Source organism: Eleutherodactylus coqui, chromosome 2 (genome assembly GCF_035609145.1).
Source record: "Eleutherodactylus coqui strain aEleCoq1 chromosome 2, aEleCoq1.hap1, whole genome shotgun sequence".
Taxonomy (NCBI): Eukaryota; Metazoa; Chordata; class Amphibia; order Anura; family Eleutherodactylidae; genus Eleutherodactylus; species Eleutherodactylus coqui.
In genome coordinates this window covers 260,182,068-260,206,140 of record NC_089838.1, presented here as the reverse complement: position 1 = coordinate 260,206,140, position 24,073 = coordinate 260,182,068, and the positions used below count along the sequence as shown (strand labels likewise).

At 46.1% G+C, this 24,073-nt stretch overlaps 1 protein-coding gene across 1 annotated transcript in view; it reads right to left on the bottom strand.

Moving 5' to 3' along the window:
* CERS3 (ceramide synthase 3) overlaps positions 1-24,073 on the bottom strand; it is a 60,236-nt gene that overhangs the window by 8,609 nt on the left and 27,554 nt on the right. Inside the window, exons 3-8 of the mRNA XM_066592864.1 lie at positions 20,874-20,992; positions 7,585-7,642; positions 2,344-2,394; positions 930-1,022; positions 427-555; positions 229-335 (exon numbers count right to left, since the gene is read on the bottom strand). Coding sequence (XP_066448961.1) covers positions 229-335; positions 427-555; positions 930-1,022; positions 2,344-2,394; positions 7,585-7,642; positions 20,874-20,992 — 557 coding nt within the window. The remainder of the gene's footprint in view (positions 1-228; positions 336-426; positions 556-929; positions 1,023-2,343; positions 2,395-7,584; positions 7,643-20,873; positions 20,993-24,073) is intronic.

Below are 24,073 nucleotides of genomic sequence, written 5' to 3'. Positions count from 1 at the left end.
ACCTAAAGTGATAAGACTTGCAAGCCTTTTCATATGAATGTTGTTCCCCTACCGCTAGTGACAGCTGAACTTTACTACTGGTTTGTGGTTCTCCACTAGCCTCTATTCCAGGGTCATCTCATGATTCTACCTCTGTCATATGCTCCCAGATTCCGGCTAGCCCCATCTTATAAATCCTCCAAATTTTTATATAGATCAGATGAAATAAACGCAAGGATGACAACTTACCAAAATGGGAAGACAATGAGCCGACTGATGGCAAAGACAAATGCAAATATGGCAAAGAGAATGTTGCAAGCCTTCCTCCACTCGGCGTAGCTACACATTTTAGCAGCCTTCGAAAGAGAAATAAAAACAAAAGATAATGCAAAATAGAAAGGGCGCGATTCTACTAGAGTATAAAGCTGCTGTCATCATTCACTGTACCTCTAGCAAGACATCCGAGACATCGTGCACCAGCAGGGTCAGAGTTCCCACTCGGATATACTTGACTCCCCATGAAAAATTCAATAGGAAAATGGTGGCCAAGTGGTGAACAACTTGCACTTTGAAGTCCTGCAATAAGAAGAAACAATCAGGGAACTATAAACATAATATACAAAGTTTCAAAAAAATAAAAAAAAATATCAAAGCAGAAAGTTATTCTGGATGTTGATGCTTTGCTCAGATTATTAAAACTAGATGAGAGATCCTTCAATTTCCTCTCTTGAAATGCATGGAACATTGCTGGATTTACATTTTTAGGCCTTTTGATTTCCTGTATCTTCACTTGGCAGCTTGGAAAGACACGTCAAACACTTATGTGATGCGGTTGTGTCCAGTAATGCCGCTTCTCAGCGCATTGACCAAACGGAATGACCCGCTGAGAAGAGGATAGAAGTTCCTGATCGCAATAAAAGGCTTCAAGTAACTATATGATCTTCTCTTACCTTCCGTCTAATATCAGAGGCAACGCTAAATAGCAGGGACCAGTAAAAGCCTAATTCCATCACATAGTACCAGTATTGGGATTCGAGAACTTCCTAAAATGGGAACACGGAAATAGAGAATACGGTTAGTGTACATTCACACCGGTAGAATATACGGCATTTTTCTTCTCAGTCTTTGAGTTAAAAATGCCACTGAAGGATGTCGTCCTGAAACATGCAGACAGCATGTACAAGGTTTACCTCAATGGACGGAGAAGAAAGAATTAAACTAAAGTGTGTAAAACCTCAGATCACATTACCCATAAGACTAAGTTTAAATAGTGCAGTTTTAGGGTACGTTTACACATTTTCGGAATTTCCACAGTAGAAAATCCACTTTGGATCCTGGTGTGGACCTCGTTAAAATTTGTGTCAGTGGCCAACGTCACATCGGTTTAGACCAGTTAACGTCATTTCAAGTAAATTCGGAGATGAAAGACGAAGACTGGCTGAATGAAGTGTACCATTCTGGAGATGACCTGGAAGCTATATGTAAGGCATAAGGGAATATCTAGAAGCTTTCCCTAAAACAGCCCTAACTGATTCTGTTGGGCAAATGGAGCACCCACCTCGAAAAGGGCGACCCCGCAGCTGGAACTTAACTTGTCACTCTACAATGTCCCCCAGTGTAAAACAGGGCAAAGGGTAGTACAGATGGAGAGGGCAAGAAATAGCAGAAAAACACACAAACAAAAAACAAAGCATGAAGACAACCGAAATCAGGACAAATAGACAGAGGAGAGAAAGGACTACAAACCCAATACTGAAGAGGTACAAAAGGAGTACGCAGAGGTTGAAGGTCAAATATGTCTAACCACTGAACAGGGCCTATAAAATCAAATGAATTACTGGCATCCTCTGTCAAGAGGTGCCAGAATAAATACCCTAAAAAGAACATTGATAGGCTGACTGAGCATACAGACTGATCAGCCAGCCTATCAGCACCAACACAGGAGGCAGAAATTTCTCTCTTGGCGTCCAGCCCTAAATGGCACCACACAAGTGCCATTCGAAGCCTTACATGACCAAGCACTGCCGCTGGAGGTGCAGGGCTACCTGTACAACCAGATTGGGCTACAGGTATTGCCTCATCCTACCAGTCGGGAAGGATATGGAGAGCTGTGGCCACCACCTGCAAAACCATTCCCCGTTTAGTTGGTGTCTCTCTGGTGCACTTGTTGTCACCTTCACCAAAAGTGGCGATGATGCACAATAATTTCTTCTTCCTAAGTGGACAGAGTGATATCCCCGAGGTCTAAGTGATTTCGGGTTATATGTGATGTTTAAGTGTTCACTTAAACATCACATATAACCCCAATACATATAAGCCGTGTATTAAAATTAGTCTGTGTCCGATACAAAATGGTGATCTTACCTGCTTTGGGTATCCTACCCACACTTCCCAAACATCATGAAACCAAGGTTTCTGCAAAAAAGAGACACATCTTATGTTATGGTATTGTAGCTTATAACAGTACTTTCTCCATTTATAACAATCATAGCAATACAATAATCTCTCGTAAAGAGTTAGCGCACCTCATTACTAACATGTAAATTACCAGCACTGTAGCCCCCCACACTGTTAACCTAATTCTCTCACTATAACTAGATTCAAAGAATAAAGCAGCTTTAGTCCTAAATGCACTACAATGTCCAGTAAGCAGCAGCACTCCTCATTAGATGACTATACCCTGTCAGGAGGCCTACAGACATATTCACAGTCAATTTGAATGTGCGAATTCTCTGCAAGTTTGAAACTGCCAGCACTCAGACACAACTGGACCCATTAAAGTCAATGGGACAGACTTAACTGTCTAAAAGAAAAAGAAAAACTGTCTTAAGGCCCATTTAAACACAACGATTATCGCACAAAAGAGGTTGCATAAGCGACTTTTGAGCGATAATCATTGTGCCATTTGCAGCCCAAGATGATCGCTCAAGATGAGCTATTACCTTGCGCTGCCAGCGGAGGATGCAGAAGACAAGCGGGGTGTCCCTGCTTGTCTTCTGCTTCGAGCTGTTCTCAGCTCCGAGTGCCCAGCTGTTATACAGCTGAGCGCTCCGTGCGGGGTATGGAGAACATAGCTGGACAGCTCTGTTCTTCATACCCAGCCTGTCATCAGGGAGCGGGATACAGCTGAAACAATAGTATCAGCTGTATCCCGCTGTGAATCCCTGATAAGACTCATAGTTGTCTCTAAGCACGCTGAAAGACGACGATGAGCGACGGCTTAACGAAAACTGCAGGATGTCAGTGCAGTTACACACAACGATTATTGCTCAAAAGACGGCTTTTGAGCGATAATCATTGTGTCTAAATGGGCCTTTAGTTGTCAATCGCAACCAAGCAGAGCTTTTTTTCCCCCTGAGTAGAATACAAAATAAAATCTGCGCTGTGATTGGTTGCTATGGGCACCTAAGTCAGCTTTTCTTTTAGGGCCCCTTCACATGAGCGTAAGCCCAATTTGCTTTATGAACGAGGTATATTTGCGTGCATATCGGCGCATACTGCTTTCTTTTTGTGCACGCATGCCAGGGTATATTGCGCATGGGACACTTCCACACCTCGATTTAAAAAGTCATTTAGCCTAATAAGGTCCAAATGTGTTCTTTCTTTCGTGGAATTGCACAGCGTATTGTGTATTTGCATACCTGCCATAGACTTCTATGCACAAATGTACACAAAAATAAGAGCATTCTGTGTTTTTTTTCAATGAGTGTGCAAAATACAGAAATAAGAAAACAAACCCATTGAAATCAATGGATTCTCTTCTCTGCCGATTATGGGCAAACATTTTGCACGCAGAAACCTCCCGCCCAATGTGTGTATTCACAGACCAATAGCCATGTAAGAAAACAGCAGCCTGTTCTATTCAGAATCGCCCATTTCAGTCAATGGGTGCATTAAAAAGGGGAGCATTTGCATGTTTTTTCCCCACGCACTCATTGACTTCAATGGAAGTTTTAAACTACATGAAATGGGCCAGGTTTCGTTTTTTTCACGCGTGTGAAAACCAGATTGCACTTGTATGGCACCCGCATGTTAAAAATACAAAAACCGATATAAATGCACATATACTTGCAGTGCAATCAGTCAGTTTTTAACCAACCAAAATTGCACCTGCCCTTGTAAAAAAAAGTGACCTAAAGTGACAAAATGAGATATCTGTGTCACATAATTGCATTTAAAGGGTTATATGCATCCTGGGCATTTATGGCATACGCACACTGGCACCTATAGCCTGGTTTAGGCACAACAATTATCACTCAAAAAATCTTTTGAGCGATAATCGTTGTTGAGTGATCACCTTGCGCGCCAAGCGGATGATGCAGAAGACAAGCGGGGTGTCCCCGCTTGCCTTTTGCGTCCAGCTGTTCCCAGCTCGGAGTGCTCGGCTGTTATACAGCCGAGCGCTCCAAGCGGGGGATGCAGAACACAAGCGGGGTGTCCCCGCTTGTCTTCTGCATCCAGATGTTTTGTGCACAGAGCGCCCGGCTGTTATACAGCCAAGCACTCCGAGCAGGGGGATGAAGAAGACAGCTGGACCGCCGTGTTCTTCATACCTAGGCTGTGATCAGAGAGTGGGATACAGCTGAAACAATAGTAGCAGATGTAACCCGCTGTGAATTTCTGATAACCGATCGCTGATCTTTCAGCGACGGCTTAACAAAAACTGCACTGTGAGTGCAGTTACACACAGCGATTATCACTCAAAAGACGACTGAGCTAAAATCATTGTGTCTATAAGGGCCTTATCTCCAGAATGGGCTCTCCCAATCCCATCCCTCCTGGTAAGACAGCTGCTGCATCCAGGCATTGATTAAATGGAGAGATGGTTGGGATAAGATAAACAGCTGGGCTTACTATGCTATGCTATTTCTATAACTCCCATTCACTTCTATGGGAGTTGCAGGAAGTTCAAGATGGAAATAACCTTAAATGGGGTATTCTGGGACTTTGTTAACGTTTTCCATTGATGACCGAGAGGTTGTCAATAGATGATCGATAGGGATCTGCCACTCGGATCCTCACTGATCAGCTGATTGCTGCTGCCAGCGGATGAAGCAGAAGCGCTGATCATGGAGCAGTGGCCCAGGTTGGTATTGCAGGAGCAACTCCCATTTCCAAGGATACCTCTTTTATGCACAGCTGAACCACAGACAAAGCTTCAGTTCCCAGCTAAGGCATGCCGTTAGCCTTTACTCATCTGGTCATCAATCATTTCTGGTGGTCAGCGTTCCTGATGGACTTTGCGGTGCAAAGGGATCAGAGCATCTAGGGAGCTTTCCCACGGGTGGGATACTTCCACAACACAGACCTAAAGACACAGCTTAATCTGCTGCTGTCGATTTCCCCTCCGTAACCTGCATGCAACATGCAGATTTTGGTGCAGAATTTTTTGTGTATTTAGGTGCCGAAATATTTCACCTGTGTGTTAGGTCCCTTAACTTTTATGGAATATCAATTATTTGACATTCCGTATGAGCCAAGTGTCTAGTAAAAGGTAGAGTGAGCTGAATGCATTATGAATAATGCAGTAATGTCCCACTGCTCGCCACCTGTCTGCACTACCGGTCTTGCTTCCACAATTCTCTTTGCACCCTTTGGTCACCATGGGGTAGATCCATCAGTGTATTTATGCCATTGCTCTGATGTAAAACCACTGAAAAATATGGTGATTCCACATCATCTAGATGTGTAAGAAGAACTGGGTGAGCCTTTAAAGTCACACGGAATGCAACTTACCTAGCCACAATTGTGGACCAACCTCGCTCGTACCACATTCCTCATCAGGGTGTGTGCCCTACTGATATATAGAACGCCGCAGCACAGGATTGGCACTCAGTGCTACAGAGACCCAAAATTCATAAATCTTCCCCACTACGTAGAATTTTTGGGAAACCGTAGGTCATCAAATAACTGTCCTGATGGACCATCTTAATGCGTGCATTAACCTGGTTTCGCATTACAAACTTTCCACGCAAACGGCATCTATACAATAGAAATGCATCTTCACATAAGCTAACGAACAAGAGTTTCATGTTGTGGAGTTATAATACTTCAAATTGTACGGAGAGGCGCGTTTGGTAACAAATGCATTCATCAAACACTGCCTGCAGCTCTCTAACAGTAAGAGTGGCTTCACACGAGAACTATGAATGCAATACGTACAGCATAGAACCAATGATTTTAATGCGTTTGTTCACATTTCTGTATTTTGCACGTGCATTTCGCTCTGCTAAACTGTTAACCCTCTACCCTCCCCCTCCCCCTGCAAGGGGAGGAGGCACGATGGGGCGGGAGCTAGTGTGCCAAGCTCCCACCCCCTCTTCACCCCTTGTCGCAACCAGCAATGGGAGGGCACAGGGCGGGGGCAGAGCTTAGCTCCACCCCGTCCCCTCCCATTGCAAACAGCCGGAAAGGAGCGGAGAGGAACAGGGAAGGGGGAGGGAGTTTAACAGTCACTCTGCTAAACTCCCTCCCACCTCCCTTCTCTGACAGTTGTCAAAGGCTCCAATAGTCTATGCAGCCGGCGGCAACATAAAAGCGCCCGGCCGAAATGCACTATTTTTGCCGGCTGGGTGCTTTTAAACTGCAGAAATACGCCCATGTGCACTGATGCATTGTAAACCAATGCATCAGAGGGGCAGCGTATATCGGGCGGGCGTGAAAACCCATCTGATATATGCCTGTGTGCATTCAGCCTAAAGCTGTGAGAAACAGATCAAATACGGATTGTTCTTTTACAATGTGCTTCATTCTTGCTTCCACACGGTGCCTATTTTGTGCTATGAGTTGCCTGATTTTAAGATGCATTTGTAATATAGCAACATAGTATGTAAGACCGGAAAAAAAAAATATGAGCATCTAGTTCAGCCTATTATCCCCCAATGTTGATGCAGAGGAAGGCAAAGAAAAAACAAAAAAACAAAAAAAAAAACAAACAAACAATGAGGTAGAAGCCAATTTTCCCCATTTAAGGGAAAAAAATTCCTTCCTGACTCCAATCTGGGAATCAGAATAATTTGTTCCATTTTATGTGAACGCATTAATTATTCTTAGTTGCCGTTTTTGTAATGTTGCTAAAATATGGATGATTCAAATATGTGCGTGTGAGTTATGGAAAACTAGAACATGCATTTTTAGGTCGAGAGTGATGTTCTTCCAGTGAAATAAAAAGTGGAATTAATACAGATCCGTAATACGCAGTTTTTGATGCACTTTTTTGAGCCAAAACAAAAAGTGGATTAAAAAAGAATGAGAACTAGAAGGGAAGGACGTCTACTTCTCCTTCCTGCTGGATCCACTTTTGGCATTGGCTCAGAAAACTGCAAGTGCGTTTTACAAAAACTGCTGTGTATGAAGCCATCTGAAGAGCAAAACTTTTTGCACATGCAAAAACAGTAGCTGAGCGTGTAGCTCACCAGACGGAGTCCATATTATGTATTGGAAGGCACTCTGCATTATGGCGCCTCCGTACAGCATTATGTTCTCCAGTAACCTTTATAATAAGTCATGGAACTGCAGCAACAACTACATCATGTGTGAATGTGGCCTAAAGGTGAACACATTCACTGCACAACACGGAGGTTTACCGCATAGACGGCAACTTACGTCATAGAGGACAGCGATCCCCCCGATCAGGGCGCACAGGTAGAAGGTGAACCGCCAGCTGGAAAGAAAACAGATGTGTGTTACTTAGTGTTCCATCCATGAAACTTCAGCCTACATGTAATCAAAGTGCTGGGCTAGCTGATGCCCCATCATGATCTTAAAGGGGTTTCCCCACAATGGACATTAGTGGTCTATCCACGGTCTAGGTGATGAGTGTTGGACCATAGGGTCACCAATCATTACTACAACACTTAGCTGTTTTTGTATAGAGAGGCAGGTAACTGTGTGACTACTACTCCATATAAGCCTGTGTTCTACTAATCAGGGAGCGCAGAAACATCCCAGCGATCATATATTTACCACTTTTCTTCTGGATGGATGATAAATGTCTATTATAAGGAGAACCCTACCATTATTACACCTGAACAGAAAAACTGGTTACAAGTCCTGGACCTCTCAGGACCATGCAGTGTTACGTGCCAATGTCTACAAGGAAATATCCTATTAAGTCTACCACAAATACACACAAAGAAAGCACCTTGCGTAGAGCGGCCTGTGTAAACATCTCTGTACATAAGAATAATCCCTTATTATACGGCACCAACATATTCCACAGCTCTTTACAAGTCAGAGGGAGCATAGACAGAATAAGACCTAACATACAGTATTAACCAGTAGACTATGTGAACAATAGGGGTGAGGGTCATAGTGACAGGTACAGGAGGGGGAAGGCATCAGCGCAGTGACAGGTACAGGAGGGGGAAGGCATCAGCGCAGTGACAGGTACAGGAGGGGGAAGGCATCAGCGCAGTGACAGGTACAGGAGGGGGAAGGCATCAGCGCAGTGACAGGTACAGGAGGGGGAAGGCATCAGCGCAGTGACAGGTACAGGAGGGGGAAGGCATCAGCGCAGTGACAGGTACAGGAGGGGGAAGGCATCAGCGCAGTGACAGGTACAGGAGGGGGAAGGCATCAGCGCAGTGACAGGTACAGGAGGGGGAAGGCATCAGCGCAGTGACAGGTACAGGAGGGGGAAGGCATCAGCGCAGTGACAGGTACAGGAGGGGGAAGGCATCAGCGCAGTGACAGGTACAGGAGGGGGAAGGCATCAGCGCAGTGACAGGTACAGGAGGGGGAAGGCATCAGCGCAGTGACAGGTACAGGAGGGGGAAGGCATCAGCGCAGTGACTGGTACAGGAGGGGAAGGCATCAGCGCAGTGACTGGTACAGGAGGGGAAGGCATCAGCGCAGTGACTGGTACAGGAGGGGAAGGCATCAGCGCAGTGACTGGTACAGGAGGGGAAGGCATCAGCGCAGTGACTGGTACAGGAGGGGAAGGCATCAGCGCAGTGACTGGTACAGGAGGGGAAGGCATCAGCGCAGTGACTGGTACAGGAGGGGAAGGCATCAGCGCAGTGACTGGTACAGGAGGGGAAGGCATCAGCGCAGTGACTGGTACAGGAGGGGAAGGCATCAGCGCAGTGACTGGTACAGGAGGGGAAGGCATCAGCGCAGTGACTGGTACAGGAGGGGAAGGCATCAGCGCAGTGACTGGTACAGGAGGGGAAGGCATCAGCGCAGTGACTGGTACAGGAGGGGAAGGCATCAGCGCAGTGACTGGTACAGGAGGGGAAGGCATCAGCGCAGTGACTGGTACAGGAGGGGAAGGCATCAGCGCAGTGACTGGTACAGGAGCGGAAGGCATCAGCGCAGTGACTGGTACAGGAGCGGAAGGCATCAGCGCAGTGACTGGTACAGGAGCGGAAGGCATCAGCGCAGTGACTGGTACAGGAGCGGAAGGCATCAGCGCAGTGACTGGTACAGGAGCGGAAGGCATCAGCGCAGTGACTGGTACAGGAGCGGAAGGCATCAGCGCAGTGACTGGTACAGGAGCGGAAGGCATCAGCGCAGTGACTGGTACAGGAGCGGAAGGCATCAGCGCAGTGACTGGTACAGAGGGGAAGGCATCAGCGCAGTGACTGGTACAGAGGGGAAGGCATCAGCGCAGTGACTGGTACAGAGGGGAAGGCATCAGCGCAGTGACTGGTACAAGAGGGGAGAAGGCATCAGCGCAGTGACTGGTACAAGAGGGGAGAAGGCATCAGCGCAGTGACTGGTACAAGAGGGGAGAAGGCATCAGCGCAGTGACTGGTACAAGAGGGGAGAAGGCATCAGCGCAGTGACTGGTACAAGAGGGGAGAAGGCATCAGCGCAGTGACTGGTACAAGAGGGGAGAAGGCATCAGCGCAGTGACTGGTACAAGAGGGGAGAAGGCATCAGCGCAGTGACTGGTACAAGAGGGGAGAAGGCATCAGCGCAGTGACTGGTACAAGAGGGGAGAAGGCATCAGCGCAGTGACTGGTACAAGAGGGGAGAAGGCATCAGCGCAGTGACTGGTACAAGAGGGGAGAAGGCATCAGCGCAGTGACTGGTACAAGAGGGGAGAAGGCATCAGCGCAGTGACTGGTACAAGAGGGGAGAAGGCATCAGCGCAGTGACTGGTACAGAGGGGAGAAGGCATCAGCGCAGTGACTGGTACAAGAGGGGAGAAGGCATCAGCGCAGTGACTGGTACAAGAGGGGAGAAGGCATCAGCGCAGTGACTGGTACAGAGGGGAGAAGGCATCAGCGCAGTGACTGGTACAGAGGGGAGAAGGCATCAGCGCAGTGACTGGTACAGAGGGGAGAAGGCATCAGCGCAGTGACTGGTACAGAGGGGAGAAGGCATCAGCGCAGTGACTGGTACAGAGGGGAGAAGGCATCAGCGCAGTGACTGGTACAGAGGGGAGAAGGCATCAGCGCAGTGACTGGTACAGAGGGGAGAAGGCATCAGCGCAGTGACTGGTACAGAGGGGAGAAGGCATCAGCGCAGTGACTGGTACAGAGGGGAGAAGGCATCAGCGCAGTGACTGGTACAGAGGGGAGAAGGCATCAGCGCAGTGACTGGTACAGAGGGGAGAAGGCATCAGCGCAGTGACTGGTACAGAGGGGAGAAGGCATCAGCGCAGTGACTGGTACAGAGGGGAGAAGGCATCAGCGCAGTGACTGGTACAGAGGGGAGAAGGCATCAGCGCAGTGACTGGTACAGAGGGGAGAAGGCATCAGCGCAGTGACTGGTACAGAGGGGAGAAGGCATCAGCGCAGTGACTGGTACAGAGGGGAGAAGGCATCAGCGCAGTGACTGGTACAGAGGGGAGAAGGCATCAGCGCAGTGACTGGTACAGAGGGGAGAAGGCATCAGCGCAGTGACTGGTACAGAGGGGAGAAGGCATCAGCGCAGTGACTGGTACAGAGGGGAGAAGGCATCAGCGCAGTGACTGGTACAGAGGGGAGAAGGCATCAGCGCAGTGACTGGTACAGAGGGGAGAAGGCATCAGCGCAGTGACTGGTACAGAGGGGAGAAGGCATCAGCGCAGTGACTGGTACAGAGGGGAGAAGGCATCAGCGCAGTGACTGGTACAGAGGGGAGAAGGCATCAGCGCAGTGACTGGTACAGAGGGGAGAAGGCATCAGCGCAGTGACTGGTACAGAGGGGAGAAGGCATCAGCGCAGTGACTGGTACAGAGGGGAGAAGGCATCAGCGCAGTGACTGGTACAGAGGGATAGAAGGCATCAGCGCAGTGACTGGTACAGAGGGATAGAAGGCATCAGCGCAGTGACTGGTACAGAGGGATAGAAGGCATCAGCGCAGTGACTGGTACAGAGGGATAGAAGGCATCAGCGCAGTGACTGGTACAGATGGGAGAAGGCATCAGCGTAGTGACTGTTACAGAGGGGAAGGCATCAGCGTAGTGACTGTTACAGAGGGGAAGGCATCAGCGTAGTGACTGTTACAGAGGGGAAGGCATCAGCGTAGTGACTGTTACAGAGGGGAAGGCATCAGCGTAGTGACTGTTACAGAGGGGAAGGCATCAGCGTAGTGACTGTTACAGAGGGGAAGGCATCAGCGTAGTGACTGTTACAGAGGGGAAGGCATCAGCGTAGTGACTGTTACAGAGGGGAAGGCATCAGCGTAGTGACTGTTACAGAGGAGAAGGCATCAGCGTAGTGACTGTTACAGAGGAGAAGGCATCAGCGTAGTGACTGTTACAGAGGAGAAGGCATCAGCGTAGTGACTGTTACAGAGGGGAAGGCATCAGCGTAGTGACTGTTACAGAGGGGAAGGCATCAGTCTAGTGACTGTTACAGAGGGGAAGGCATCAGTCTAGTGACTGTTACAGAGGGGAAGGCATCAGTCTAGTGACTGTTACAGAGGGGAAGGCATCAGTCTAGTGACTGTTACAGAGGGGAAGGCATCAGTCTAGTGACTGTTACAGAGGGGAAGGCATCAGTCTAGTGACTGTTACAGAGGGGAAGGCATCAGTCTAGTGACTGTTACAGAGGGGAAGGCATCAGTCTAGTGACTGTTACAGAGGGGAAGGCATCAGTCTAGTGACTGTTACAGAGGGGAAGGCATCAGTCTAGTGACTGTTACAGAGGGGAAGGCATCAGTCTAGTGACTGTTACAGAGGGGAAGGCATCAGTCTAGTGACTGTTACAGAGGGGAAGGCATCAGTCTAGTGACTGTTACAGAGGGGAAGGCATCAGTCTAGTGACTGTTACAGAGGGGAAGGCATCAGTCTAGTGACTGTTACAGAGGGGAAGGCATCAGTCTAGTGACTGTTACAGAGGGGAAGGCATCAGTCTAGTGACTGTTACAGAGGGGAAGGCATCAGTCTAGTGACTGTTACAGAGGGGAAGGCATCAGTCTAGTGACTGTTACAGAGGGGAAGGCATCAGTCTAGTGACTGTTACAGAGGGGAAGGCATCAGTCTAGTGAATAGGTATAGTGATTGGACAAAAAGATAAGCATGGCTGTTACATTCAGGATAGATTGGAGAGCAGAGAGTTTAGGGAGCCGATAGACTGATCAGTAGTGAGTTCCAGTAATCAAGCAGAGTTTTTGATTATATCTACGGTAGTATATAAGTTATCTACATTTGTGTATAAGGTTGTGAAAGGTACTACACATATAGAAATAATAATTGGCAACTTCTAAATATTGTTCCGTGCTGAACCAGCATTATGGCTCCAGCAATATAGTCACTTGTAAGACTTTCTACAGAAAAGTTCAGTAATAAGTTATGGGGAGGTAAATTGCTGTATAGGCATTGCCATGACGTTGCTGGCACTATCCTCATAGCTTGGAGAATAACAAAACTAGCAAAGGGACAAGTTTTGTTTTCATCTAGACAAGTATGACTGGCCATTTTTTAAACCCAATTAAGGACCAAGCGCCGGAAATACACAGCGTTTGGTCCTGGGCTTTAATCCCAGCCGATAGTAAATATACAGTGCAGGATTAAAGCTCCTGCAATGCAGCAGGTGGGGTTGAATGTCAGACACAGCCGAGGACCCAGAGGCCAAGACACAAGGACTTTTTAACCGCTTCTGCCTTCTCTTTGTGAGAATGCAGAAAGTGGCACTGCCATTTCCTGGCATATTAGAGCTGCATGGTTTAGCAGACCCCTGACCGGCTCTGGCAATGACTACCGTCACACTAGGGGAGGTTTCCCCTATAAATTGGGCTCCTATGGATGCTCCAGTTACAGTGGAAAAAAAATTCTATATAGTGTATGAATGTCGTCCAGAGGTCTTATATGAGGTCATGGAGGGCACAGATGTTAAAAAAATTGTTACTAAAAAGAAGCGAAAAAAAATTACAGAATAAAATAAAAAATATATATATGCAAAATAGAAAACGACCCGTCACCGACGGCAACCTAAACTATCGGCATGTCCGTCCTGTAATCCGAAGGTATACAAATTATATATCAAAACATCCAAAACCCATTCCTGAACTTTATTTTAACATACATTTTAAAAATAAAGAACTATAAAATTATGAATTTTATAGTGAAAAAAAAAAAAGATATTAAAATATAGCCCTGTATGTGGGAGAGAAAAACAAACAAAGCAAAACTAATTGTGGCAAGCTAGGAAAAAAAAAAAGGGCCATAGGACCGCCACATGGGTAAAGCGATGTTTTCCTCCATGGCGTTGCGATGCTAAACTAAAAAGAAATTTCAACATCTTCTCTCTGGCTGCGTGATCTCGCATTGCGGTCCTATTGAATTCAATGGGGCCGGCGGCAGCAGCGCTAGCTCCACTGAAAGCAATGGGAGGACTCCGCGATCCTCTGCGTGGGTGTGACCGCCACGGCGGGGAAATCCTTCATTCCTGATATGATGCAAGGCTGTTTTCACATCCACGGGGCTTTCACATGGATGGTGAGTGTGATATGGGGGTGGGACTTACAGCCCCTTATTGCGCTCACCCGTGTGAAGTTGGACTAAGGCCACACTAATAGACGTACAGTGCTCCGATTGATCTCAATGGATCCTCGCATTTCTGCGTTCGGACACGGCGTTTTCCAACGCCGTGATTTTTGCTCTATTTTGGCATGTTTTTGCTCTTTTTAACGCACCTCATCACCCATCAGAACGATGAGGTGCAGTAAAAGCCGCTGATCAAAATCGCAACGTTTTACTGACGCCGTGTGTGAGAGTGGCCCAAGTCTTTAAGGGGTTAAACACGACGGCCATATTGGTTGGGACATTTGAATAAGCTTCTCAGCAAATAATGGAGTATTGTCACTTATGCAAATAAAAGCAGAACTTGGCTACTACTTTGATTTCGTACTTTTTGGCTATTTTATACTTGAAGAGGAAATGCTCTACTTGCAATACGTTACATATTCTAAAAGTTTTACAAACTAATTCCTCCAAAAAAAAAAAAAAAAAAAGTGTAAAAACCAGTATAAAAGTGAGAAAATCACCCTTTCTGCCTGAACATACTCAGGAAGTGAACAGTAGCGCCCATCACATACTACAAGCGCAGCCCCCAGGATGGGCCATACGGCCAATTCACATTGGTAACACAACCCTTCTCAGCCTCCTCACTCAATCTATATTCTAATGCTCTCATTTAATATTTCACAAAGGGAACATTAAGAGACGGGAACTTAACCCCTGTGAGCCCATTTTCCCTGTAATGAGATTAGAGCGGCTCTTGGCACCGGCAGAACTGAAGGCAGCCTGCTCTCCTGGCGATGGGTAATTACAGCCCCCGGAGGACTCCCACTGCCTCTAATTACAATACATTAAAGCTGAGGCCCTTAATGTTAGCTAGTGTAATGGAAAGCTTTCCAGCTAAATAAAGCTCCTTGTATGGATCCCCGGCTATCATGTCTAGCACGCCGTACATGCAGAAGCACGCCATATTTATTTTATGGTGAGCGTAGAGACAGGAAGAGATCGGCATCATGGGTAGGCATGTTATTATAGACCACCACCCATTAATTATACATCGTGGAAGAAGTCTAATTACACACACATACATTCAGCCCACAACAATGCAGATTACAGTGCAGAAAATGGGAAGATTGCAGAGAACTCTTCTAACGCGGAAGACAATTAAATGGAACAATGCTGTAATCTTCATCACATGCGATACAAAACACATCAATATGAGCGGTGTATGCGTGTGCTAACGAGACTGCTAATTTAATGGATATTTAATGTCTAAGGTGATTTATTCAACACGTCAGGGCTTACATCCTGAAGAAGGACCCTTTTTTAAAGAGGTTATCCCACCAATCCACGGGATTAGTGATAGATTTATGGAACCCCCAGTAAGTAGAAGAACGTTGTATCCCGAGTCTCTCTAGTGAACGGAATGGTGGTAAGCAACCCGCCGATGTGCTCACTGCCTATGGAGCTAGCCAGGTGATGTGCTTAGCCATCTACTTCAGTCCCATAGATGTGAATGGAGAGGTGGTCACGCATGCACACTGACTGTCCATTCACTAGGGGTGCACAGTTCTTGTGGGGGTCGCAGCAATCAGCTAGCCAATATTGTTAGTGGGATAACCCCTTTGACTTGAAACCACCTCAAAAATCAACTAATTTTGCTTCAAGCCATAAATTTGTAGCATAATAGGCCAGCCTTTTGAGCAAATGGGCAACCATGTAATGGACAAGTCAGGTCCACCAGAGCAAGAGCCACTCTTTGTTGGTGGTACGCCGCTCTAATACATTTAGGGTCCCAACATTCTCATGGCACATTCATATGCAAAGGACTTGTCACAAGAGCTAACGCTTTAATGGGATTATATAGTTTTAATCACTGGCGTAACTATAGGGGATGCGGTTGCACCCGGGCCCAGGAGCCTTAGGGGCCCATAAGGCCTCTCTTCTCCATATAGTAAGCCTAGTAGTATGAATATTCCAATGCCTTCCCTTTATCACTTCTGACTCTAGACCGCACAAGTTTTTCATTAGATGCATTGCTTTTTTCATACTTCTCAGCCGTAACCCGATTCCTTCATATGGTTTGTCGATAACCACAAGCTACTCTTTGGGTTCATTTTGATAACACCAGCGGCAAGCAAGAACTTTGTGTCTTTCACATAGTACAACAATAACTCAATGTGACTGTTCTCGGCAAGAGAAACAAAGTAACCTTGTAGACAGGATACCTATTAACTGCTAACAAAAATACATTGTGTTACAGCAAGCTTTCGAGACTACTCCCTCTGGTTTAACCCTAAGTAAGCTGTAACATTGTGTCTTTTTGTTAGGGGCCTATTACACAGGATGAACTGTCGGGCAAATGATGCCCAACAGCGCGTCCCAGTGAAGCTCGCTCCTGTGCTGTTACATAGGAGTGAGTATCACTGGATCGCTCATATCGTGGCCAGCATGGAGGCACGGTGGCTGGGGAGAGTTCTCCCTACACCCGTCTCCATTCACTGTAAGTAGCAGTTTTTAAGAAATGAACAGCTGCTGTTTTAAGAAATGAACAGCTAGTCCTTTAGTTTTTAGCATGCAGAAACTGAATGACTCTCGTTCAGTTGTTCAGTCTATGCATGCATTTACATGGGACGACCATCATTGAAAGCCCTATGGGAACCTGGGGTTTTCAACAACTCTTAGGGCTCCTTCACACTTGCGAGGAGGCCTGATATCGTCTTCCCTGCAATCCTTCCGAAATCCCCTGCTTGCGAGGCACTTTCACATGGAAACAGCCTCGCATCCCAGCACGGGTTCCCCTCTTCCCCATCATAGCTGTCACTGCCACGGCAGGAGATCGCAATGTACTCCCACTGTTTTCAACGGAGCTGGCGCTGCTGCCGGCGGCGCCATTAACATGTGGAAACCCCTGGATGCAACTGTCTCACAATCTTGTCGGGGTGAAGGAATCCCCCGCCGCTGCTGTCACAGCCACAGAGGGGGAATCGCAATGTTCTGCCATTGGTTTCAATGCCGCCGACCCCATTGAAAACAATGGTCGATATCGCAAAAAGATAGGACATGTTGCGACTTTTTTTTCCACGCAGCATCAAAGGAGTGAAGACATCGCAAATGAGAATATAACCATTGAAAATCATTGTTTTCATAATCATGCGTTCTCACTCGCTCTCACATTGCGAGAAAAAAAAAAAAAAAAAAAAAAAAAAAAACAACACGATTTTCTCACCAGTGCGAAGGAGCCCTTGATGTGATGGTCCTGTGTAAAAGGGCGTTAAGCCATTAAAAGGTATCATATCTGCAAGGTTACTTTGTTGCTCATTTTGCTCTACTGGCCAACACCGTACCAAACTTTTTCCTTTTAACATTAACTCGTTAATGCCATTATTAGACAACCAAGCTTCACTGATCCTGATGCCAAGTCTGACAACTGGCCATAATGCCCTTAATTCCAGAATGCTGCGACGGTCTATACTTATTCTGAGCATGTGATGTCCGCTCTGCCCCATGCTAATCCCTCTGTCTCTGCGGAGCCCCTTGGAAAGGCCTGGCAGTAAGGGGTTTCCTTTCTAGGACTAGAGGTATTTGCAGTAACTGTGGCAGGCAGTGCTGACTCAGAGCCGGGCACACTGTCAGCAGGGTGTGGTGACGGAGCGCGCGCACATGTAGTGTCTGAGATGAGCTAGCTCGCAGGGATGTCATCCCATCACGTGAACATGTATCGTCACCGCACTCACATCTACAGTCACAGAACGCCTCCAAGACCCATCAGCTTAAGGAGAAACAGACGACTCCATATTAACTAACTCTTCTCTGGGTGCCGGAAGAAAGTGCATCTTTGGATTGGGCTGTATGCACTGCTTATGAGCGGAGAAGAAAAGCAGATACAGATAGGATCACTGATCCCTGCGACAGCAGCTGCTTCATGTCCACACTAACTTAAAGGGGCGGTGCCATGATTGGAAGTTATCCCATCCATAGGGTAGACATGTGATCAGTGGAAGGCTGACTGCTGGGAACCCCACCAATCACAAGAGTGTTCCTGTCTGGACGGAGTGCGGCGGAGCATGCATGCTGCTGGTCTATTCGTTTCAATGATATTAAGGGCGCGTTCACACAAACGCTATTCTGGCACGAATATGAAATCCATTCGTTTGACTGCATTCATTCACACAAGCGATCTTGGCAGCGTGTTGTAGTTGGGAAGTTCCCTCGGAACGCCTCGCCTATTGTTTTCAATTGCACCTTGAAAGGCATGGGACTGTGATGCGATATGATGTTTCCCATTTCACGCGCAATTTCACAGCAGCAATTTTTAATCAAAACCGTTCTGCATCGCCAGCAAAAATCACGGCCCGATATCGCCCTCGCCCATGTGAATGTAGCCCAATAGAGATAACCAAGTGCAAGCATTCAGCTATCTCCTGTAGTCCCACGGACATGAAGAGCGGTAATGCACACATGTGACCGCAGCGTCATTAACCCCTTACACCTCAGTGACATACATGTACACCACAGAAGCGGGCTGTCAAGTGCCGTCTGTTTCTGACAACTGACACCCGACACGACAGCTACAGTCGGAGCTAGCTCCTATAGTGGATGTTTGATTGCTTACATCCGCAGTCAACTCTGACTGTGGCATGTAAATGTCAGAAGGAGGGGGCAGACCGCTCCGAGTCACCATCTGCCCCCCACGATGCGATCATAGGGTTCCAATGATCACAATGGCAGCCCTGGGCCTAGTGAAGGCTCGCAGTGCTGCCATGTGAACTCCTAGACTCCTGTACTGAAGTTTTACAGTGTATTGTAGAAACGATCAAACGATTGCAGGTTCAAACCTCCTAAGAGGGTCTAAAGAATCATGTAAAATGTAAGTGAAATAACATTCTTAAAAAAAAAATAAAAATAAAAATTCAAAATACCCTTTTCCCCATTTTTCTCACAAGATGATAAAACATAAACATGATTATCATTGTCACATACTAAAAAGCCTGAACTTTTAAAGTATCACTTATCTCATACGGTGAATACTGTCAATACCACACCATGATTCCGCAGAAGCACCCCCACATGGCACATTTGCGTGTTTTCTTCATTACACCCCACTTACATTTTTTTTAAAGCATTACATTACATGGTGCTAACATGCTACCATTACAAATAATACAACTCGTGCCGCAAGAAACAAGCACTCATGTGGCTAGGTCAACGGAAAAATACAAAAGTTATAGGTCTTGGAATGCGGGGATGAAAAAAACCCCAAAAAACTAAAACCTGAAAAATGTCTGGACACTTGAGACACCCGTTCTCCTGATCAGTGGGGGTCCCAGCAGTAAGACCCCCACCTTTCAATCGGTTTAGTAACTTTCAATCTTGGTACAACCACTTTAAGAAAACTTCTCCCCAGCCTTATAAAACACTAGAGCTAGCTTGTGAAATCATTAAACTAATTAAAAAGTTACTTTTATTACCACAGCGCAAATGTTACGAGGCTCTGTTTACATCTCGTCAGAGTCTTCTCTTGGTTGTTTTCAAACTCATGTACCCAATGTTCTGTACTTGGCATCTTATGTACTTATGTTCTCAAATTTTATTCTAAATTTTCTTGGTTTCTCTTAGTGAAAACACAAGTGAAAGTCCAGTGAGCTGGTGCCAGAAGAGGGAATTAGATATATATGATGCAGGCTCTCTCTTGCTGCCACCCAGCAATGACGGACTATAGATAAGAGCCTGCCAATCATAGCGGGTGGCGGGAGGAGTAGGCCCAACGACAACCAGCGGCATGCAGCACTGAACTAGAAGACGGGCTGGAACTCATGACCACTAATGAGAAGTAAAGCAATGTACTTGCAAAATGAGTCAACTTTTAAAGTTGATTCTATCTATATAATAAACTGAAATAATGTGAATGAACATGGGCCTAGGTGTACGAGTTATGCTAAAAGGGGTACTGCGGGCATTAGTATTGATGACCTATCCTCAGGATAGGTCATCAGTAGTTTATTAGTAGGGGTCTGCCTCTCGGCAGTCAGCGATTTCAACCCCCATAGTCGCCGCAGTGGGGCGGGACGTCTGCATTGGGGTCATAGCTGGAAGTGCTATAGAAGGTGTAGCTCACATTGATTTTTAATGGCAGTGAAGCCTTTCATTACACTTCTGGCTCCAACCCTAGCTGAAGTGTAATAGAAGGTTTCACTCCCACTGAAATCAACATGAGCTATACCTTCTATAGCACCTCCTGCTCCAACCCCAATGCGGATGGAGGGGTCAACATTCAGCCCACTACAGTGAGTGTGAGGGCTGAGATCAGGTGATCGTCGAGGGTCCTGAGCAGCGGACCTCCGCAGATCAACTACTGATGACCTATCCTGAGGATAGGTCATCAGTACAAAAAGGGGTTAAATGCCCAGAATACTCCATTAATAACTCTATCCCTGGGCTTATCAACACAGACTGGCATTGGTGACAACCAAGATCTTCAGCGACCACTGATTGACAATCCCCACAGTACAGCATTCTCCTTTAAGACCAGCTGCGCACGACCGGGTCGGATTCAGCACGTACCTGTCTATTCTCTGCTGTACTGTGTATGGTCCGCACGGCGAGCCGTTAGACGTGCGTAGTACAGATTTTTTTTTTTTTTTAAACCTCTACTTTTCCTGTCAATTACAGAAGGCCTGCGGGTCGAAAGACTTCCATTGACTTCAATGGAAGCCGTCCGTGCAGAATCCGCTTAAAAATAGAACATGCTGCGATTTTTCCTCTGCAAGCAGAAAAATCACGATTGATTTCCGCAAGTGTGTAGGAAAAAGCGTTTTTCAATGGCATGTTATGGGCAGGATTTGCTGCGGAATCCAGGGACGGACGCCAGCTTCGGATTCCGCAATGCAAATATGCCCGTGCGCAGGCGGCCTTATAAGATTCTACTATAAGGAAAAAGCAATCAGCCTTGAGATAATGTCGATTAGCATCTAGAAAAACCCAAAGGACGTTTTCTCACCAGGATTCCTGGAACTTCTTCATCACAGCTGGCCGGTCCTGATTCCTCCTCCTCCTGAACCATCTCTCGACCTGTGCGGTTGTACGGTTGCACTTCTTAGCCAGGCCATAGATATCCGTCTGCGGGAGTAAAGATTGTAAATCACTACAGTTATCAGTTCACTCACCGGTAATATAAATTACAACTAAATAGATGAAGGAGTCCTCCTTCCAACATTGCACAACTTGCAGCGGGCGTACTGTACCGGATACTGAAGAAGCTCCCTCTGGCTTTTACATGCAAGGACTTGCTTTATTTACTGTACGGTAGTCGCTGACATTTTAAGGCCCCAGAAGTAATCGCTAGTCTCCCTACAGTTATGGTCTCAAGTTACAATACTTTCAGGTGCCCATTAGTATTGAACCTTGCGGGCACACTTCATACTGCGTATCTCATGACCTACTTCATAGCATTGTTATACGTGGCAGTCTTCATGCACCACAATAGTCTCAATTACAGAGCCTGCTGAACAGTTTATATACTGTATATGGTATTATTACAGTATTCTGCTACAGATGCCCTCATTTTCTCTTTTTTTTATGAACAAAGAAGTCCTAAAATACTTTTCGAGAAGGGTAAGAGGCATGAGCAGGGAAGAGACATCTGGCTGGCACAGGCCATAAGGAATAGACAAAGGTCTCAGTATACCCCAGCGACATCTCAAACTAACGGAAGCGAATGCAGCAGCGTCGTATCTTGCAGGTTGCTGTGACCCGAAGATGACAAGACATCCAATTAACCGGGTTGGGTAATATTGACTTGAGAGTTGCAAGGCAACCGCATTCACTTGCATCAGCTTGCCATGTCGCTGGGATCTTTGGTCATGCAACGTATGGGGGAGGTGGGATAAAATCTGCAGGTCGGACACTATATACAGTGTTTCCCAAAAATAAGACAGTGTCTTATATTAATTTTTGTTCAAAAAGGCTTAACTTTTTTACATGTATAGCTGCCTGGACACTATTTAAATTGACTTTTTAAATTAACTGTTAGCAGGGCTTAATTTTGGAGTAGGGCTTATATTTCAAGCATCCTCAAAAAGCCTGAAAAGTCATTTTGCATCCTCAAAAATTCTGGAAAATCATGCTATGTCTTATTTTCAGGGAAACAGGGTATCTACAGAAGTGATTGGGATTCATGTTCTTCAAGGTAACTATGTAATTTCTAGTGTAATTAGACAGTATTTTTGCACCAATGAAAATACATAGGACCTAAATTGTTTTTTCGCTGTCAGGAGCATGATTTTTTTTTTTTGAAGGCAAGAGTTGCATTCAAGTTTCACCTTGATGGGTTGACTCTTCCTTGAAACTAGGAAGCACTGATCTGCACTGAAATCAAGAAACTCGAGTTCCAACGAGGCTCTCATAGGAATGAATAGCGAAAAGTCACTTCAGGGGCATCCAAGCCACCAGAGGGTACAGCTAGCCACAGAGGGGATCGGAGTCGAAATTTGAGCAACGCAGCGATCTGCACATGTGCCAACTACCCCAATATACAGTGTGTAGCAACCGCACCCCAGGACACAAATCAGAAGTTCCTCCAGAGTGGCCCTTTAACTTTTTGTAATGCATGCTGCAAAGTAAAAACAATATTAGAGAATGAAATGATATACCTGCCAAAGGTGTCAAACATGTATGGGCACAGCAGCAAAGAAAAACAGAAGTTTGATACATAGAAACCAATTTGATGTTGGCTTTCATGTTCCAATTCATGTTTCCAAATGTCATATAGAGCCTTATGTATTCCCTATGATTATGGCTTACTGAAGACAATATCTAGGCGTCTTGCACCTAGCTGACCTTGGACTCTGTTTACAGATGACCAATCTTATTGTTCATTGTTTCTGGTGACAAAGGGGACGCTGAAGCCGACTATGGCAGAACACGGCGTGTCTTCAGCGCCAGATGAGATCAGAGTTATCTCATGGAGTATCACATGCTTGGTATACAGGGAGGTGACTGCATTATAAATAGGAACATCAGTCAATACATTTAAATGAGTTGGAGCTTAGGAGGATGACTCACTTCATCGATGCACATATATTCTCCGAGTAAGCCATTGTAAACATCATACAGAGACTGCTAACAAAAGAACAATTGGGCCAGGGCTACACCGCCACGTTGGCCTTGACAGGGGACATACGTAGAACTAAAGATTGCTGGGTAGTCCTGCAACTCGCACTGCTATTAGAAGTCGAAGGGTTACAGTTCGAGTGCTACGATCCAACCTTAGTAGGTTTTTTTTGCAACCGGCGAGTTTCATACACTGCAACTCCATTGACTTCAATGGCAATGTGAGGTCACAGAAGTAAACAATGATCTTTGGCCCCTATGTAGTCTTATAGAGTAAAAAATTAGGAAGTCAACCCAAAGACCAGCAGACAAGCCTATTATTCACTCGCCAAGACTACATAAGGGCCCTACGGCCAAGGCTGCGGTCTGGCTCTGTGACCTTGCATCGCCATTAAAGTCAATGGAGTTGCAATGCACATTGCAGATTGCCGGTTGTAAAAAGAGAAAAATCTACTGAGGTTGGGTCATGGCAACCTGCAACTGGAACTGTGACACTTTCACTTCAATGGCAGTGAGAGTTCGCAGGGCTACCCAGCAATCTTTGGTTCTATGTCCCCTGTTAAGTCGCCATTTAGCCTTGGCCCAATTGTTCTACTTTCTCCTCTCTGGTTTTCCACTACCATTTGTTATCTGGTCTCCTAGCAACTTGCGTACGAATCCGCGTCCATATGCAATGTAATTACGTATGCACTGCGGATTGAACGCATCCATAGAGATCAATGGAGCTCATACATTCGGAATCCGCAGTAAAATAGAGCATGCCACGATTTTTCTTCCGCTCGCAGAATCCGCAATTCCTACCCGCCAAGTGTGAGTGAACATCAATGCATTTCAATGCCCACATATCATACAAACGGATGACGATCGCGGAATCCGCAATTTAAAGCCGTTCCAGTGTGACCCGCCTAAACACAACATAGTGAACGCTATAAACATAAATCCCCAAAACAATGAAGTCGCAGGGTTTTCACATCCTTCACAAAAAAAATAAATAAATTATGCAATACATCCTATGTACCCCAAAATGGTTCCTTTAAAAACTACAACTTACTCACAAACTACAAGTCCTCATACATCTACATAGACCAA